General features: G+C 55.6%; 1 protein-coding gene across 7 annotated transcripts in view; it reads left to right on the top strand.

The window, feature by feature from the left end:
• The window catches only part of CORO2B (coronin 2B), a 47,473-nt gene that overhangs the window by 8,945 nt on the left and 18,865 nt on the right, over nt 1-19,663 (top strand). For 4 of the 7 annotated variants that reach the window (XM_054215408.1, XM_054215402.1, XM_054215405.1 and 1 more), the window contains 2 exons: nt 5,121-5,187; nt 14,574-14,774. In XM_054215408.1, the coding sequence (XP_054071383.1) occupies nt 5,137-5,187; nt 14,574-14,774 (252 nt within the window). In that variant the 5' untranslated portion in view covers nt 5,121-5,136. Of the gene's footprint in view, nt 1-2,422; nt 2,547-5,120; nt 5,188-14,573; nt 14,775-19,663 lie in introns of those variants that run through there. The other 3 variants (XM_054215404.1, XM_054215407.1, XM_054215406.1) reach the window with 3 other exon arrangements.

The raw sequence follows: 19,663 nt of genomic DNA, 5'->3' as shown, positions 1-19,663 counted from the left end.
TTTTCCCTCTCTGAGTTTCCTAAAAACCTCCCGAGTTGAGAAAAAGCATGCCAGGGTTTTATCCTCAAGGAAACATTATTCCAAGAAGCTGGAGGAGGGTTGAATCCTGTGGCCAGTGACCGAGGGCAGCTCCGGGGGCCAGAAAGGCTTTGTGCTTCATCGGGTTGTTTCCGCCAGCTTCATGGGGTGGGAAGGAGTTGGGAAACAGAGTGGGAGGAAAATTGTGCTTGTTTACAGAATTTATTGATGAGCGTGAGACTTGTGTTTCTTCTCAGCACGTGGGCCCAGGAGAGGGTTGGTTTGTCTCCCCCGGAAGGTTTCCTGGGGGGAAAATGGTCCAAAATGGGAGCCTTGCCCAGTACTGCGAATGCTGGTGCCAGGGATGCTTATTGCATCATTCCTGGGCGGTCCGTGACATCTGTGGGACCGTGTGAAGTGCCCGGGATGGCTGGGAAGCAGCACCGTGGTCAAGGAGGGACGGGGACTCGTGGTGACAGCCTGGCCCCGTGGCCAGGAGACATCTGGCCTCGCTTGGTGCTTTTTTCCCAGCGGCTTGGGAAGAGGAGAGGCTCTTCCCAGGCAGTCAGGGGTCTCTAGAAAGAAGAAATCATTGAAAAGTTGAACTCCAGGGAAATCCCTGTCACTTCCTTCCAGGCTGGAAAAAACTCAGCTGGCAGATATTGCTTCAGAAATGTTCATCTGTCTTTTGTCCTTTGTTTAGACCATGTTAATCGGATTAACCCTTAATATTTGTAAAATCAATCTACTGCTCTTTACAAGTTGGATAAACGTGGAGCTCTCTTTGCCTCTCCTTCTCTGTGCACTAAGGACAAGTGGCTTTCCCAAAGCCCACCTCAGGGTGCCCCCCCGGCTCCAGGGTCCCCACCGGGGATCTGGGGTGCGCCCACCGCCCCAACGGGTGCAGAAGCAGAGATCTGCTCTGGCTCTTGGCAGCTCAGCCCCACTTGGGGGGGACCAAATCAGAGCAGTGCTGCCATTGGGGGTCTCAGCCCCTTGGGAGCTTTGCCCTGGGCTGTACAACTGCCTGGTGTCCCTGGTCTCTCCTCCGCCAGGACATTGCCCCAGTACTAATATCATCACAGCATCATACATTGAATCATAGCATCGCTCCTGTAGGACACAGCCACTGCAGGGACATCTGGATTTGCAGCACAACCTTGGAAACTGCCTTCTGGAGCATCCCAAAGCGCTGCTGTCCCTGACCCTCATGCCTGGGCGGCTCTGGCAGGGCTGTGGGCTGCGGGCACATGGGGCAGAGCGAGCCTGGGGGATGCCCAGGCTCCTGCCCGCCCGCCTGAGTGTCACCTCCTCGCGGGGGGACACCACCCCACGGAGCTTCACAGCAGCCCTGCTGCGGCTCCTTGGATCAGGGCAGCCCAAATGCATCACTTGAGTGCAGCCGCTGCCCCTGCAGAATCATAGAATCGTAGAATGTGTTGGGTTGGAAGGGACCTTTAAAGGTCATCTACTCCAACCCCCCTGCAGTGACCAGGGACATCTTCAACTAGATCAGGTCACTCAGAGCCTCATCCAGCCTGGCCTTGAGTGTCTCCAGGGATGGGGCCCCCACCACCTGCCTGGACAACCTGGGCCAGTGTCTCACCACCCTTCATGTAAAGAACTTCTTCCTCATGTAATGCAGCCCTTGTATCTCGCTGTTGGACTCGGTGTCAGCAGGGTCTGTCCCCCTCCGGTGCCATCCCTGCTGGGGGGAGAGGTTTGGGGTGTGGATGTGTTGGTGGGGGGCACCTTCCTGGGGCACAGCACGAGCGGATGGTACCAGGTCACCCATGAAGGAGGCAGCCAGGCCACGTCAGGGCGGGTGCTCCTGCACTGCAAGGCAATTAAAGCCATCATCTCGCCATTCGCTATAGCAAACAGGCAAAAGCAAGCCCCCACGAGTAAGGACACAGCGAATTCAGCATCAAACCCTGTGTCTGATTTTTTAACGCACCCTTAATGCGATGTTTGGTCCGGGGGCTCTGCTGAGCTGTGGTTGTCCCATGTGCCAGCGCTATGCCTTCCCATGGGCTGACAGCATCCCCCGCCGCCGAGCAGCCTGTGTCCTGGGCTGCTGCTGCTGGTGGGGAGCTGCCATGGGGTGCTGCATGGGGTGAGACCCGAGCTATGTCCTGCACCCCTCCCCAGCTGCCTCCGCTTGCCCCCCAGCAGAGTTTTTAGCTTTGCCGTGTTCCCCACGAGCTCGTCCCCACCACTGCTCCCCGGCTGTGCCGGGCAGGGCGAAGTCCAGCAGGACAGAGGGGATGGGAACATGACAGCCTGTTTTATAGGAATGTTCTCTTTGCATTTATTCCGGTGTTTATTAGAGCCCAAAGGTGTTTCCTGCGGCTGGGTGCAGAGCTGAAGCCATTCGCTCAGCTTCCCTCTGCCGCTCCAGCTGCTGTGCCATTAGCCAGATGCATAAATAAGGAGAAAACAAGGCGTTTTGCTGGTTGCTGTAGGAGATAGTATCCGAAGTGTTGTGAAGAGCAGGCTGAAGGGCTCTCCCCTGCTCCATGGCCTAGGTATGTGTCAAGGGCTGGTTGGGCTGGGGGGGATGGGGTCTCTCGTCAGTGGTACGAACATGCACGAGCCGTGGGACAGATGCTCCAGCATCGCATCCCGGCAGGAGACAGTGAAAACGGAGCTGGTGGGGCGGGACGGGGGCAGGAGGATCAACACGGCTGGTTCCCCGCTCTGCCGGGAGGAGAGGAGGCCGGCGGCACTTCTCCCTGCCGTGGGTGCGCGTCGCGGGGAGGGACGCAGCCTCGCGCGGCATCGGCTGGCGCGGGGCGAGCAGCGGCGTGCCCACAGCTCTGCGGGCTGCTGGGCTCTGCCCGGCGCAGCATCCCGGGGCTCCGCCTTGTGACAAGACAGCAAAAATTATGCAACTGCTTATCAGCTTTTCGTGAGGATCAAACCCACATCAGGACCAGGAAACAAGAGCATCTTCCCAAGGAGATGCTCTTTTCTCTGTTCTTGAATATTTGTAACCACTTTGGAACATGTATAATCCATTTTTTGATGAGGGGTCACAACATGCAGGGAAAAACTTGGTCTAAAAGAAAAAAGCACCTTCGAGATGCTGATGGCATTTGGGACTGTGTCCCTGGTGCCAGCAACGGAGCGTTTCCAGGCAGCATTTCTGCCCGCTGGCAGCTGCGGGGGGGAGCTTGTAGGGGTCTGGGTGAGTCCCCCCTGGGGGCAAGGGCTGGGCCGGGCCAGTGCTGAGGTGGGGGTAGAGCTGTGACTGTCATCCCCCCCCGTCCTGGAGCCACCGCGCTCCCACAGCAGCATGAGATGGATGAGGTCCCGCAGCACTGCTGATGTTTTCTTGGATTCAAAGCTACCCAGCCGTCCAAACCTTAATAGCTGCGTGGAGGCCTAACGGGAAGCTTTATCCTTCATTATCGACATAATTATTCTGTAATGGGATGTGCAGTTTTGCCTGTCTCATAAATACCCATAATCTGCTTTTTAGTGGTCAATATATAATCCCGAACCGACCTCATACAACTATCAAACCCCCTCCTGTAACTTTCTCAGGCCAGCAGGGTTGGTTTTGGGGCTCTGGTGGTCATGGCTGCTGTGCCGTGTGTGTCGTCACCCTGGTCCGGGTGTGCGGGGCTCTGGCTGCCGTCCCCAACGCCTGGGGCTGCTCCTCAGGGGGACGCAGGCTGGGAACGCATCCACAAGTTGCCTCCATCAGCCTGTGCTGGATGCCACGCAGCCCCCCTCTTTTCCAAAGTCAAGCAAGCGCTTCTTGCAGAGAAGCACAATTCTAAAATTGAAGCCTTTGAAATTGCACCATTTAACAAATTTGCTCCATGGCAGAGCACAAAATGGCTTTTCCCCACGGCTGAGTGCAACCCCCCCCATTTCTGGTGCTTGCAAAAGCCCGTTGCGCTGAAAATCATAGAATCACAGAGTGGTTTGGGTTGAAGGAACCTTAAAGCCCCCCGGTGCCACCCCCTGCCCTGGGCAGGGACACCTCCCACCAGCCCAGGTTGCTCCAAGCCCCGTCCAACCTGGCCTTGAACCCTCCAGGGATGGGGCAGCCACAGCTTCTCTGGGCAACCTGGGCCAGGGGCTCACCACCCTCACAGCCAAGAATTTCTTCCTCAGATCTCATCTCAGTCTCCCCTCTTCCAGTTTGAAGCCGTTACCCCCCATCCTATCATTACGCTCCCTGCTCCAGAGTCCCTCCCCATCCTTCCTGGAAGTCCCCTTTAGGGACTGGAAGGGGCTGGAAGGTCTCCCCGGAGCCTTCTCTTCTCCAGGCTGAACCCCCCCAGCTCTCTCAGCCTGTCCTCACAGCAGAGGGGCTCCAGCCCTCGGATCATCTTCATGGCCCTCTGCTGGACCCCTTCCAACAGGTCCATGTCCTTCCAGAAAAAAATCTGATCTGTGTCCCACCTTCTCTGTTTCCCCAAGGAAGGGGCTGCCCTGGGGAGGTTGCATGGACCAGCCCCTCGCCTGTCGCAGCCGCTGTGGCCCCGCTGCCGTGTCACATCGTTCCCATGCAGGGTTTGGGGCTGATCCTGCCCCGGCGACGGCCCGCGAGGGGCAGTCGTGCCCGTGCTGGTGCTTTGGGGGCTCTGAGCAGCTGACTCGCCGGCAAACTTTACCTGGGTGTATGAATAGATGTTGCTTTACACCCTGCTGCTGATCCCGGGGTCTCTGGACAGGTTAATGAGCACGTTACCGGGCTGCGCATGAGTCAGGTAATGTGCTGTGTACGTAAATGCCTCCATTTGCGAACGGTCTCAGGAGCAAACGCTGTTTGTGTTGGGATGACTTTGTTCTCTAGAAGAAAGTAGGCGGCACTGCGTAATTATCCTAAACGGGGCTGGCAGTCACCGGGGAGGAGGACATGGGGGTTGGCGTGATGGCTGGTGTCTTGTGGGGCTCAGCCTCGTGCCCTGCCACCGGCGATGCTCCAGCTGGTGCCAAACTTGCCCGGGAGCAGCCCCGTGGGGGTCGGATCCTGCCACGCGTTGCTCAGCGCCGTGGGGCAGAGAGGCAGGAAGGGTTTGTGTGTTTTATCTCAGCCTCCCGGGATGGTGAATTGAATGTTTTTGCTTTCCCTCTCTGCACAGAGCTTTTGTCGAGTCAATGAGAGACCTCCACAAGTCTAGCGTGCTGGGAAGCAAGCACGGCAGCCTGGTGAGTGTCCCGCGCAGGGCATTTTAATAAGGCTGGGACAGAGAGATGCGTAGAAACAGCAGCTGAGCCCAAGCAAGCCAAGAGCCCAACTGGCCGGCTGTGCTCGGTAGGTCCCTTGGCACAGAAGAGAAACCACTTATTTTACACCGGAGCCTCGGCGTTTCTTAGCCCGTCTGCTTTCAATGTCAAGTCGGGGCTGGAAATGCAGCCGGGTGCCCTGGCCGAAGCATCGATCCTGCGGCGATGCTGACGCTGGCCTCGCAGATGCGTTCGGTGCCCGAATTGCGCCTGCACACTGCGAACATGTGTTGCTCGCTGTGGCGGAATTGTTATGAAAATGAAGAACGGGATGTGCCTAAATGTTAAATCTTACCCAGCCTCGTTAGCATGAAAGCCATTAATGTGAACAAAAGCCGTTTTCAAGGTTGAATTGAGAAGCATCAGAGCATTAGAGTAGCAGAGAGATTAAAATCAGCATTTGTTTAGCTCTAATCTAATGTGCATGGAACAATAAGCATTTGATGACTAATTTTGGCAATGCTGGGTATCTTATCAAAATATAGCTGTTTAATTTCAAGCTTTTCTTTAGGGAGTGGATTCCAGCAGCATAAATCCTACATAAATGCTTTGCTCAACGCACCGGGCATGCACTGAGCAGACCCCGAGCTCTGTGGCCGGAGGAGCCGGGGCAGGACACGTCTCGGGGTGACACCGTCCTGCCGCAGCCCGCTTCTGCATTTTCCCCTCCTCCGGGTGAAAGAAATAGCGGCTTTGCTCAAGCACAGCGAGCGGGGATGGGGTTGGGGTTGGGGTTGGGGTCGGGGGGGAGGTGGCTTTGCGGGGGCTTCCCCACCCCGGAGCGATTGCAGGGATGGGCGCTTTGCCGTTTGCCGGTGGTGGTTTAGGGTCTGAGCTCATCCCAGCGCCCCGCAGGCGCAGGTCCCCGTTGTGGTTCCTGGGGTCCCCCTCAAGTCCACGGCCAAAATGGCCCCTTTGGGAAGGATTTTAACCCCCCCGCCTCAGCCGTGAGGCTCCTAAATCTCCCAGCGCCGATTCTCACCGGCTGTGGAGGAGCATCGGGACCGGAGCAGGGTCATGCCCTCCTCGCGGGGACTTTGGGGACGATGACTCTGTCCTGGAAGGCAGGGCACTCAGGAGCGTGGCATGGCAGCGAGTCTGGTAGTGGGTTTTTCCCTCTAAAATAAGCCCTGGTGAGCTATTTTGTTTTCTTCCCCGCTCTCTGCACACGGGAGCTGTGAGGAGTGTCCCCGGGCAGGGCTGGGGGGGGCAGGACGGCCAGCCCTGTGCTTCCTACCAACGCAGCCATCTCCTCGGTTAAGACCTGCCAAAAAGCAGCTCTTGGTTTTGCACAGTTCCGCTTTGTTGCCTTAATGGCTGATCAATACTCGAAATGTCAAACTCGCGCACCGCTGACCTTTCTGATGGAAAATAACTCCGGCCCAGCGGCTCCCAGGGATGCACGTGTTGGCTCTGGAGAGCAGGGAGGGAAAATAACCCCGTGCAGGGGGGGTACAGGGGCAATGAGGGGGCAGGTTGCAGTTGTCTTTGGTTTCCTTCATGCAAAACTGCGCCTTGACTTTAACTGGAAAGCCCCAGATGGGGAATGCTCTCCAGAACCCCTGCCTGACCCAGGAGGAGGTGAGAAAAAAGTGTGATTTTGGAAAGGCACTCCGTCCTGTAATGCCACAAAACCTCTCCTGAAAGCCCCATTTTTTCTAGGCAAAAAACAAGTCTTGGATTTCCTTTTCCCAACGCACTTTTTCATGCAAATATTTTTTTTCTTGCTAGTCAACCGTAGCCCTGATACGTAACGGTGGGCAGAACAATAAGTCGGACAGTCAGGGTGAAAGAGCACTGGTCTCCTATTAAAAACCTCCCTACGGCCGTGGGGGATGCTACGTGCCATCGCGGTTACCCAAAGAGCCGCTGTAGGTGCCCCAGCCCCCTTGTCACTCCCCAGCGTGAAGCAGAAAGGGCTTGCCAACCCCCCCCAAACGCCTGCTTCGTCTGCAGGTGAAGGCAGAAATTAATTTCTCTGAAAGCTTTCATGATTGAGGCAGATTAATCGGCGCTATATATAGGATATACAGATTTTTTAGGGATTACAGTCCACTGTAACTGCCTATTGCGGCGTCGGGGGCTCTTTGCGCAAGCTCTCCCTCCCGGCTGCTGTTGCCAAGGCTCCCGATGCTTGAAAAGATGCATTTAAAAATAAACACGTTGAGACAAGAGCTGTGTCCTGCTGCTGCTGGTAGGCAAAGGCTGGAGCTGCCAGCAGATCAGAAAAGCTTCCAAAGAGGGGCTGGGTTCTTTCTTTTTGGCTCCCTTTCTTTTTTTCTCCAGGCGAAGGGCAGTGCCGTTCTCAGGGGACGCGGGCAGAGCTGCTCCTCGGGGGGTTTTGTGCGTGCTGCTGGGACACGGGGGTCAGGTCCCGCTGCCCCACGGCATCCGCTCTGCCTGGCTGATGGGGGCGGCAGGGTGGGTACCAGCCCTCCATCCCAGAGAAAAGCCTGCAAAAAAAAAAATATTGGGTTTTGGGTGTTTTTGTTATTTTTTTTTTTAATGAGAAGCCTGAGACACTCACTTAAAAGCTTATTTCCCCACCCTGCAAGAAGCAGGAGCTCGCAGAGTGCCCGGGGCAGGTCTGTCCCCTCCGCAGCCCATTCCTCGTCCCGCGGAGCTCCCTGCCCTGCTCCATGACTTGCTGGCATGGTACGCAGGTGCGATATTCCAGCTCCTGGGATAGATGGGGAAAAAGAGGGAAGTCAGCTCTCTGCAACCTCCACGCACGGTCCAGCCCGCGCTCTCGGAGAGGAAAAGTTGCCCGTCCCTTCCCTGGTACAGGGCTGCAGCCGCTCCTCCGCATCATCGCCTTAATCCAGCCCTATGGTAGATGGAAAAGCTCTTGCTAACCGACCTACGTTGCGTGCTCCTGTCCATCTTCTCCCCGTATCTGCTTTTGCAGTGGAGCAAGGTCAGGGTAAGATATTAACGCAACTCTGCAAAGGTGCCAGGCAGCGCGGCAGGTTCCCCCAGAGCTGCAAACGCCGGGCTCCTTGCCTAGAATATTGTCCCTGGGGTCTTTCCCCACCTCTGGATCTGCGTGTTTTCCTCTGGTTTTGAGGAACAGCACCAAAACCGACGCGATGACCCACAGAAACAGTCCGGCTCTCCTCTGCATTTCTCCTCCAATGAAATATTTTTTGCTAAAGGAGGGATATTCCGCCCTCCCAGCTGGGGTGCCCGGCTCGGCGCAGACGCCCGGCGGTGGCAGATATCCTTGCTCCGATTATGAAACCTCAATGAGCTGCTTTGTTCTTTTGTTTGGAGAGCAGGAGCGGGATGGCAGCGCTGCCGTCCCCCCCCGCCCTGGGGCTGCTGGGGGGTGCAGGGGAAGGAGAGGAAGGGGAAAGAGATGCTCTGCACTGGCCTGTATCCCTGCTCCAGGCTTCCCAGCACACCCATATCCTGCTAAAACTATTGTTGGCAAAGAGATTTCCACCTTCCAGCTTGGGATTTTGGGACACGCTCTTCCCCTCAAGCACTTAAATAAGTAAAAAATTGCAATGAGCCCAAAAACGCTGGGGCGGAGCAGAGAATTTCTCTGCCGCTGTTTGTCTCATGAAGTTAATGCTGATGCTGAATGTGGTGATTTGGGATGTGATTTGTTTTATCGCCTCACTTCAAAGTGCTTTATAGCATTCTCCTTTTTCATGTAAGTTCTGCTCAACTTAAAACGAGGGAGGAGTTTTGTAATGAAATTTAAAACCAGAGTCCAACAATAATGCAGAACTAGAATGAACCGTGGAAACGCTGGCACATTAGTGCGATGCTGGAGATGGATGGAAATGACTCCAGTAAATCAATAATATTTTTTTTTTAATGCATCTAAGCCATTGAGAGTGAGGTGACGGAAAAATAAAAATGCCCATTAGTGTCAGCAGAATGTAGAGAATTACCCAAAAAGTGAGTTTCATAAAAATTATGTATTATAGCCTTGCAAACGCTCTGGGTAATAACTTCCAGAATTGCTGGATGTGGCGCATCGTATGGTGACAGGAGCTGGTCCCTCCCTGCCGGGAGTTCGGTCCGAGCTGGGGTCGACAGAGGCTGCAGAGACACCTGTGGCTTCATGCAAGTGCTCAGGGCATGAAAAATTCCCAGGATTTTTTTGGTCTTCCAGCATCGTCCGTCTTCCCGGAGAGCGGTGGGCAGCAGCGCACCCGTCGGCTGCGGGGTGATGGCTGGGGGCTCACGAGCATCCCTGAATTCACCCCGAGTTTGTGTTTGGTTTTTTTTTTTTTCCATTTTTCTCTTCGAGAGCAGAGAGAAGGGTATTCGTAGGGGGAAAATAATTTGCAATGAAAACGATAGGTTCTGAACAGACACAATTTTGCAAAATTTAAGTCAAAACCCTGCAAATAGCATGTTAAGGGAGGAGAAAAAAGAAAAGAAATTTGGAACAAAACCCCCAAGAGTTTGGGGCTGTTCATTTCCACAGTTGCTGAAACGCAGACGGAGCAAGGCTTTAAATTCAAGGGGAAGACAGCAAATGGAATGTTTCTCTCTGAGTTTTGGGGGAGGTCCCTGTCCCCTGGCACATGGAGGCCTTGCCACAAGGATGTGACTGTGACCAGGTCATGGCCACCTCTCCCCACACCCCATGGGACGTGGGGCACTGCGGTCTCCGCACGCAAATACCCGCGCGAAGCCCCCGGCCGCTGTCGCCGTCCCCCCCGGGAGGAAGCAGAGGGGCCGGCGTGGGACTGCGGCTGGGTGGCTTTTTCCAGCCTTTCCTCTCCTGCTTTGTCTCGCCCGAGTCGACCTCCTTTGGGGAAGGGGCTTTTTTCCTCCCCGGCTGGGAAATGTCCGCACCACCTGCAAATTCCTCGGTGCCGGAGGGGAATGCTGAGCCGCGTCCTGCCGGCATCCGAAGCGTCTCTGCATCCCCCCCTCCTCTCCATCCCCTCCTCCTCTTCAAAAGCCTTCGCTGGCTCAGCCAGGAAAAAGGATGTTTGTCCAGCGCCGAACTCCAGCGTGCCCCCTCCGAGCCCGGAAACCCCGGGGAGCGAAGGACTCTGCAAAGCAGCACACGGGGGGAAAAGAAATAAGTAAATAACAAAACTATTTCCCATTTGAAACTATACCTCTGTCCTGGGTTGCGGAGCCTGTGGGATAAGAGATTTTCATCCTCCTGGCTAGAAATTTTGATTTGTTTTCAACTGTTTCCCATCATAGAAGTGGTGTTTCTTGTGAAACCGTGGATTTTGCTGGGAAGACTTCCCACGTGCAACCCGTCGACCCTTTGCACGTTGGTTTTTCATTGACTTTCTTCTTCTTGGCATCCTTAAGGTGGCTTGGTGACCTTGCATGTGGGCTTGCGCTCTTCTCCTTCACATCCTTCGGGAGCAGCTGGGTGCCAGGGAAATCTTTCCACATTGGACCCAGGTGTCCCTGGTGTCCCTGCCATGGGCTCAGTGCTATGGCCACCATGGGCTGCCAGCGGAAACCAAAGGGCTCCTGCCCCTTCCTCCATCCCCTGGATGCTTGGAAGCCCCATGAGATAACACTAGCTTCAAAGAGAAGGTTTAAGTATATGTAGTGGGGAAAAATGAATGGAGGAGCAAATGATAAAACTAAATGGAAAAATAAAGCTGGCATCTGCCTGGAAACTCAAAGTTTTCATGAATCCGGGGAACGGAAACATCGGTCACAAAAACACCCCAATGGGATAACGCAATGGGAAACCAGTGATATTTTCTTGGCCGGAAAATATTTCTAGGCTTTTATTTGCAGGCGATGCCTCCTGCAGCCCAGCAGGCTCCACGGGGAAAGGGGTTTGGGTGAAGTGTGGCAGCCCAGGGTGTGCAGATCCCGCCGGAGCCGGCAGCACCTCCACGTGCCAAACCCGGAGGTGTGAACAGCACGGCGGAGCAAGACCCCGCTTTCCCTGGGATGCTTTCCAGCGGGAGAGCGCGGCCTCTGCCAAAGCCATCTGCTGAAGAACCAGACACGCAGATGATGATGTTTTGACGGTGGACTTTGCCTGCCCGCCCACTTCTTGGGCGCTTTGCTCCGGCGACGGGACAAACTGCCAGCAGGAGCAGCCGGCTTCGGAGCCAGGCGAAGGGGCAAAGGATGCTGAACTTTTTCTTTTTCAAACCAAAACCAACGTTGATGTGTAAGTGTCCCGTCAGCTGCTTTTCCCCGCTCCTGCCGCACCTCAGCACCCTCTCCATCCGAAGGCTGATGCTCCCTGCAGCCGGCGGGGCTGGGACCCCCGTGAGCGCTCCCAGCTCTCCCATGGGTCACGGAAGCTATTTTTGGTGCGGGAAAGCCTCCACCGGCTGACAAAACCAGAAATCTGCAGGAAAGGACCTGGCTGGGAGCCACCCACCACACAATGTCAGCTCTGGGCAGCCCCAAGCCCCTTGCCAGGGATTTTGCCGGCGTTTCGGGGCTGTCTGCATCCCCAGGGTGATGGGACGCTGCTTACAGGAAATACGGGCTGAGGTTAAAGGAAAGAAACTCTGGATTTCTCCAGCGAAACAGGCACTTGAGCTTATTGCTTCCTCCCGGCGTGGCGGGGGGCTGCATGGGGGCTTGCCCGGTTTTTGGTGAAAGAATAAAACAGGGAGAGCTGGGGAAAAAGAGAGATGTAAAAGCGCTGAGGTTCTGGGGACCGCGGCAGGTAGGGAGCATCCATAGCACACCCACGAGGACCCGCGTTAAGGGTAAAAACACATCTCCGGGATGCTTGGAGCGGAGCTCGTTTGTGCTGGCGATTTCTTTGGCAGCAATTTGTTCAAGTTGAATTTCTGGACGGAGCAAATATTGGGAGCCCCCTTTTCTGCTACCCCCTGCGTGGCAGGAGGGGTTTCCGCAGGGGAGTCCGTGGGTTTTCTCCTGCATGGGGGTATGCTACGAGGCACCTGAAAAGTTTAGTGGGAGAAGGATTCAGCAAAAGGCTCTTTCTGTAGAATCTGGGGCTTTGTTTTTCAATAGGTCCGGAGCAGAGGGGCACAGTCAAAGTGCCAGGATTGTGGAGCAAATCAAGAGCTTAAAAAAATATGGAAATGCATTTTTGTGCTTTTCTTAATATTGTAAAGAAATTAATTTCAATATGAGAACTCATCTGTTGAGACAAAGGAAAATGTAAGACTTAGTGAAACTCTTGAAAGCCACTCCTCAAGCTGCGGTCGGGATGTTTTTCCTTGCCCTGCCTGACTCCGACCGCTTGGGTAGGTTTGGCAAAGATTCACAGCGCGTTGTTGGATGTGAGTCTGCATTTTTTCAGAGCAGAAGCCTTTCCAGCCAAAAATGCTTCTCTGCTCTCGTTTTGGGTTAAATCCTCCAGAATCTGTGTCCTTTTTTCCTTCTTTGCAGCCTGGGGACTGCCGACAGCATCGCCTCCACGTCAAACATGCAGCCCTGGTGCTGCCGGGCGTCCTTGGAAGGATGCTGGCAGTGTGTGCGGCTGGGGGGATGGAAAATCCCCAGTGGGAGGTGTCCCTGCCCTGGGTTGGAACTAGATGATCTTTAAGGTCCCTCCAACCTGAACCATTCTGTGATTCTATGATTCTATGAAAATAGAGCGGGGATTTTGGTGTGATTAACGGGGTCAAGGCAGCCCAGCGGGATCGTGGAATCATAGAACTGCCTGGGTTGGAAGGGACCTTTCAGATCATTGAGTCCAACCATCAACCCAGTGCTGCCAAGCCCACCACCATGTCCCTCAGCACCACGTCTGCCCGGCTTTTAAATTCCTCCAGGGATGGCGACTCCACCACTGCCCTGGGCAGCCTGGGCCAGGCCAATGTTTGATAACCTTTTCAGTGAAGAAAGCTTTCCTAATATCCAATCTAACCCTTCCCTTGCGCAACTTGAGGCCGTTTCCTCTTGTCCCATCGCCTGTTCCTTGGGAGAAGAGGCCGACCCCTCGCTCAGGACTTTGCCTACGGGCAGGTTTCCTGGGGGCAAGGCATCAGATGCTGGGACGAATATCGGCTTCAGCGGGGCTCTGCTCACACGAGGTCACTGTGACGTGTCCCTGGACATCAGCCCTACAAGGCACAGTGCAGGCTGTCACCTTCTGCTGCTCCTCGCTGCCTTTTGCCCCACAGCCAGGAGTTAATCCTGCCGTCGGGCTCGCTCGTAAGAGATGGGAACACTACCTACTGTTTCCAGTCTTAAAGCTGAAGTTCCAGTCTGAAAGTCCGATATTCCCCTTTCGGATTCAGGAGCTGCTGCTCAAACACGCCGTGCTCCCAACACTGTGCGTGGGCGTTGAGTTTGGGGTGAAGCATGGACTCAGCCGGAGTTGTGTAGGGTCGGAGCAGCCACCGGCGCGTTTCTCTGGTGTTGCCCCACGCTGAGAGATGCTCTCAGCAGATGACCCAGGGTTTAAGTACGCACTTACAGACTTTTGTCAATAGATGCTGGTTACGGAGACGTGAGCGGCGACAAGTCCTCAGGCAATTACCATGTGTTTGGATAGAGTGGAGTACTTATCTTCCTCTAAGGTGGCTTAAACGCTTATGCTGTTCTGCACACTCAGTGTGCCTTAAATCTTTATAGATTTTATCATGAACACTTGCGCTACCATAAGGATTGTTCAAAAGAAGACCGAAATGAAAAAAAACAGTCTTTTTCTTTTTTTTTTTTTTTCCCCCCACTTAGAAAAAGCAAAGTAGCGAGGACAAGCAGAAGGGTGCTCACCTCTGCGCATGCAGCTGCGGCGCTCGGACTTGCTATGGGGAAGCAGGACGAGCTGGTGGGTCCTTGGGATCCCTGGTCCGCCGGGATCAGCTGGTGGGATCCCTGGGAGCACCTCGCTCGCTGTTGGGAGCAATGGCAGCCGGCCCTGCAGCACGTGCTCCCGCGACGCTGCGGGTTACCCCACGCGGGGAGATCCATGCGAAAGAAGCTGAGAGAGCTGAACACAGGGTGTACCGGCTCCCCGATGCTCACTCCCTGCCTAAGTGCTCTTATTCTGCCCTGATGCGTGCTTTCATGTGGCCCAGGCCAATCCGTTTCCAAGTCATCGCATTAAAAGCCTTAATTGGTTTGTCATCTGCGCATGAAGTAGTAGCGCTGTGTGTTCTAGATAAGCAGTTCGTGCTGAAAAGGAGATCAGCTTAAATTTTGCAACAGTCGAGAGCCTTTTAATGCCTTGTGTGAGTTGTACCTTGCACCGGGGTACATTTTTTCAAGTGTTATATTTGCAGACCTGGGCTGCGCCGATACTGCTGTGCCTCGTCAGGCACAACCCCTATTGCAGCGCGGGTTGGAAACTGGGAAGCAACTGGGAAACAGGCCGGGCGGGGTATTTTTGGAAGGCTAACCCCTCTGTGTTTGCCTGGCAGATGTCATGGCGCCCGCAGTACCGCAGCTCCAAGTTTCGGAACGTCTACGGGAAAGTGGCGAGCCGGGAGCACTGCTTCGATGGCATCCCCATCACCAAGAACGTCCATGACAACCACTTCTGCGCCGTCAACGCCCGCTTCCTCGCCATCGTGACGGAGAGCGCCGGCGGGGGCTCCTTCCTCGTCATCCCCCTCGAGCAGGTAAGAGGTTTGGCCCCGGCGGAGGTGACTCCGATCTGGAGCCGGTCCCTAAGCGCGGGTCTGTGGATGTACGCTCCATCCCGGGAATCCCCTCCTGCCGCGGGATGCGTGGAAACCTCTGCTGTCCTTTACTGGGGTTTTCTTGTGCGGGGAAGGGAGGATTTACAGCCGCCTTAGTGAATTGGGTTTGTTCTTCAGGAAGAAAAGGAAACATTTGTTAAAGGCTTCTCTTTGCGCCGGCGTTTTTGGCATCTCTCGGCGAGCACGTGATGGCAGGGCGGGCGCTGGGCACAGCTCCATCCTGCCCCTCCGCAGGGCCAGAGGCCGCTCGGGTTTGTGACCCCCATATTTTCACTGACACAGCTGCCGGGAAGCAGGGGAGTCCCAGGGGAGCCCCTCGTCCTGCCGAGCAGGTACCTGTCCTTGTCCTTTATTTGAGCTTGTCCATATAATGTTCAGCCCTCAATCTTCACGCCCCGGACAGCCTGAGGGGGAGGCCGCGGCTGCGCACCCGGTTTTCCCATTGCAGAACCAAAGGGGCTTTTGCTCTGTGCACTCCAGCAGATGCCACCTCACGTAAGGTTTATTTTTAAGACCCCATCACCAAGCCATAGCCCCCTGCGAGCAGCCAGTGCCCGGGAGCCGTGTGCTGCGCCCTGGCAGTCCTCTTCGTGTCTGCGCTCTCAAGCCGGTTTGCGGCCCGCGTCCTTTCTCCCCACCGCGCTGTACTTTTGCTTCCACAGCTGAGGCTTTCCCCGGCTCTTTGCCTGAGTACCCACGTGAATCCGCACATCTCTGGCTCGTGCAATTTTACATTCCGAGAAATTCAGCCGATGCTTCAGAAGCGGCCCCCGAGGGACCACGCTTGGTGTGCAAACAGCCGTGCAACACAGAGATGCGTCTCTCGGAGGAAAAGCCGGGCAGCAGCGACCTTGAACATGAAATAAATATTACCTTTGCTCTGCTTTGCTGCCCAAACGTGAGCGCAGGGCTCTGCCGCAGGGTACCACGGTTGCAGGGATGCCGCTGCTCTCCCGCTGGTGCTCCAGCGTGTGGACCGGCAGCTCCAGGCTGGTACCCACGTCCCATCCCTGGGCATCCTGCCGTCATCCCACGGCTCTTGGGCTACAGGAGGGGACACAGGGCTCCGAGTCGCTCATTCTCAGGAGTATTTCTGACATGGGAGGAGCTGCGCTCGCTCCCCTTAAGGATGCACCTGCTCCATGTCACTTGAAGACACACCGTGTATGAAGACGTACGATGTGCATGGGGAGAAGGTGGTTGTCGGACAGCAACATCACGGATTTCCATCCAGGATTTCCATCTGGGAGGGGAAGGTGGCAGAGCTGGGGCGGTGGGATGGAGGAGTGCTCCCCTCCGAGCCCCTCCGCACCCCGTCTCCCCACGCCCTGGCGTTCCTCTTAGACACTTTCCCCGGGTAACGTTCCCATCTCTTTCGAATTTCTCTTTAATTTCTGGAATAGAATCAGCTACAGATGGAAGAAATGATAATCAGTGTCTTAATTGCAGCGCACAGCTTGACTCCTGTTAATATTCGGAAAACCAGGAGCTTTGTCTGAGCACTCGGAGCGCTCCAGCCTCCATCCCTGCCTCCCTCCCCAGGCCACCGAGCCCGAGCTGCGAGGATGCCCATCCACACACCACTTGCTCGCGGTCCTAAATCCCAAGCTAATAACCGGTATTGCCAGCAAATTACCCTTTGTTTTTTTTTCCTGGCAAATGTAGTCCCGTCCCAGCGGGATAAGAGCAGAAGGAGTGCGATGCCGTTTGCAACCTGTTCCGAAGGGATCATCAGCCGCGGGTGGAAATCCTGGCAATATCGCGCCCAATAAATCCTGGCCGGAGCAGACCTTGGCACTCCGTGTCAAGTGGCTGCACACGCCTTCGTGCAATCTAATAATTTCTTTTTTTTTTTTTTTCAAATAGGGACTGATTAGCTCATTAAGAGTAAACTAATTTTCTTTGGAAATCAGCAGCCCTCTAATTAATTGGCATCCATATTTAGCCGAACATAATTAAGGTAACCTAGATACCGCAGATCTACTCAGGACTTGATTTGCTGCCATTTTTTTTAATTATTTTTTTTTTTTACATTTCTGCCCGCTGTTCTGCTCAGAAACGTTCACCAGAAACCCCCTCTTCTTTATGCTTCGAAGGACAATGCATTTGCGTACGCTGGGCCGTATGTTCCTCTGCCTGCACGTCAGAAGGGCTGGTTCCTCGCGCGTTTACGTGGCAATCAAGGGGATGAGCAACCGCTTCTGCAAGGCTCCCGAGGTTGGAAAGATGGAGCACGGCTGCGTTTTGTTCCCCCCTCCTCCCCGAGCCTGTCCCCCCACCCCACGCTGTGGCAGGATCCCAAATTCTGGAGCCTCGGCCACTGGGAAGCAGCCTCTCCCCAGCACCGCGAAGGTTTTGTGCCGTAAATATCCCTGGGGAGTGGGCGAAGCAGAGCTTGTGTGCTGGGGCTGGGGCTCCGGGAGATGGTTTGCTCCCTGAGCCATAGCAACAGAAGGGTTCAGCCCAGGCTTCAGAGCCCGGAGAGAGTCCAGCGGAGGCTACGGAGATGACCAAGGGACTGGAGCGTCTCTGTGCTGAGGAAAGGCTGGGAGCCCTGGGGCCTGGAGAAGAGCAGGCTGAGAGGGGATCTCACCAATGCTCATCAATAGCTAAAGGCGGGGTGTCAGGAGGATGGGGCCAGGGTGTTCTCAGTGGTGCCCAGCGACAGGACAAGGGGTAACGGGCACAAACTGGGACGCGGGAAATTCCATCTCAACGCGAGGGAAGACTTAGAGGGTGGCAGAGCCCTGGCACAGGCTGCCCAGAGAGGTCTGGAGACATCCCAACCCCGCCTGGAGGCGTTCCTGTGCCACCTGCTCTGGGTGACCCTGCTCTGGCAGGGGGTGGGACTGGGTGATCTCCAGAGGGCCCTTCCCACCCCTGCCATTCTGGGATTCAGCTGAAGGGGAGAGGAGACCATGTCAAAAATCTGTTATTTTGAGTCAGCAATAACCCAGCCCGGGTTGAGCTCCATCATCATGAGCAAAATCCAATCCTGCTCGGTCGGTGCAATTCTGCAGGAAAGCAGCTCGTGCGATTACATCCCTGTTTGTGGTCCAACACGGACCACGCTTCTGCTCCATCCTCTCTGGACACGCTGCCGGCACCGGCCGTCCCACCACAAGCTGTCCTCATACTCTGCGCCTTGCGAAGGGATGTATGGACAGAGAGAAGGACATGTGAAATTATTGGAAAGCCAGGATTTGGGGTCCATTTTTGAAAAATCTGTGCAAGAATCCCAGAAAAATCAGGAATGGTGTGGTAACATTTTTTTTTCGCAGGTAACGTGCTTAATTGGGAGAATCTGAGGTCTCACATTTTGCAGCCCGAATAGCAGTGTTGTCCCCAGGGCTGCGCATCCCTTGATGCCAACGCTGAAATCCAGCCTTGTCACCATCAGCAGCAACGGCACAAAGTCACCCGTGGAGGAGCCTTCGTCTCTTCTGGACTTTACAATGCTCCAGGGTGCATTTTGTGGCATTTCCAGGTTTTTATTGGTAGCGATGAAGCATTTCTGTTCCTGTGAAAGGGAAGCCGTGGCTCTGACATCCGTGTCTGACCCCAGGGCCGGGATGGGGCCGTGCAGCCTCAGGAGCACCCGCTCCACCCTACCCAGTCCCTAAATCCCAAAATCCGCCCCCCAATCCCTAAATTGTCGTCTTCAGCTTCGGTCCGTTTAGTCTCCCAAATGCTTTAGCTTTATCCAAACGCATGGAGAGCCCAGGGAAAGGGACAAAATACACGGTGCTTTTTTAAGATATTACACTTGCAGCCCCGAAGCGTGAGAGCTGCTCTCCCCCGCCTCCCCCATCCCAGGGCTGGGACACCTTTTGGAAGCAGTTATTAAATAAAAGAAATAAACCGGGGCGTTTGTGCTGCAGCTCACCCGCAGCAGCCAGCACCAAGGGTACTCGGAGAGCCCCTGGGCTTCGGGCTGGCCCTGGGCTGGCCAAAACCAAGCCCCATCGTTAGGTGGGTCTATCTCAGCTGTGCCTCATTTAGTTGGCGTCGTATAAACGGGGCCGGGGGTGAGGAGGGGCCATACTGCATCTTGCTGGGGTGGGGAGGGGGGCTGTGCTGCAGGGGCCCCTTAGGCCAGCTGTTGCAGGAGAAGGGTGGGTGGCATCGCTCGCACTGCGACAGGAGGATTTCTGTTTCCACTGGGGATGGAGACGGCTTGTTTTCCCCAGCCAGACAATGTTATCTGCCTGCGCACCTGAAGGAAGCCGCGGGCAGGAAGGGGGAGTCTCTGTTTACATGTGGGAAGCTGAAGTCCAAGGCTGCTGCTCGTGCCAGCGCTGCCTGCGGGGGCCGTGGGTGGCTGCGTGTGAGCTCTGGAGCTGCCCGTGGCGTGGGGCAGAGCGGGGCTGAGCGTGGGGCAGGTCCTTCACCCCACTGTGGGCAGGGCTGCCTTATTGCTGGCCAGGGAAGGCTGTGCAGAAGAGCAGAGGTGTGAGCAGGGCATCCTGGGGGGCTGGCAGGGGACTGAGCCCCCCCTGTGTCCCCATGGGACACTGATGTCCCTTGCCTGTACAAACCTACCCAAAGCAGGGGCAGCCCATGGAGGTGATGGACCCATTGCCAATCCCTGTGGAGGTCCTGGACCTCCAGGGTGGCTCATGGAGGTGACGGACCCATTGCCAATCCCCGTGGAGGTCCCGGACCTCCAGGGCGGCCCATGGAGGTGACGGACCCATTGTCAATCCCCGCGGAGGTCCCGGACCTCCAGGGCGGCTCATGGAGGTGACGGACCCATTGCCAATCCCCGTGGAGGTCCCGGACCTCCAGGGCGGCCCATGGAGGTGACG

Source organism: Rissa tridactyla, chromosome 9 (genome assembly GCF_028500815.1).
Source record: "Rissa tridactyla isolate bRisTri1 chromosome 9, bRisTri1.patW.cur.20221130, whole genome shotgun sequence".
NCBI classification, from domain to species: Eukaryota; Metazoa; Chordata; class Aves; order Charadriiformes; family Laridae; genus Rissa; species Rissa tridactyla.
This window is presented reverse-complemented; position numbering and strand designations above follow the sequence as displayed.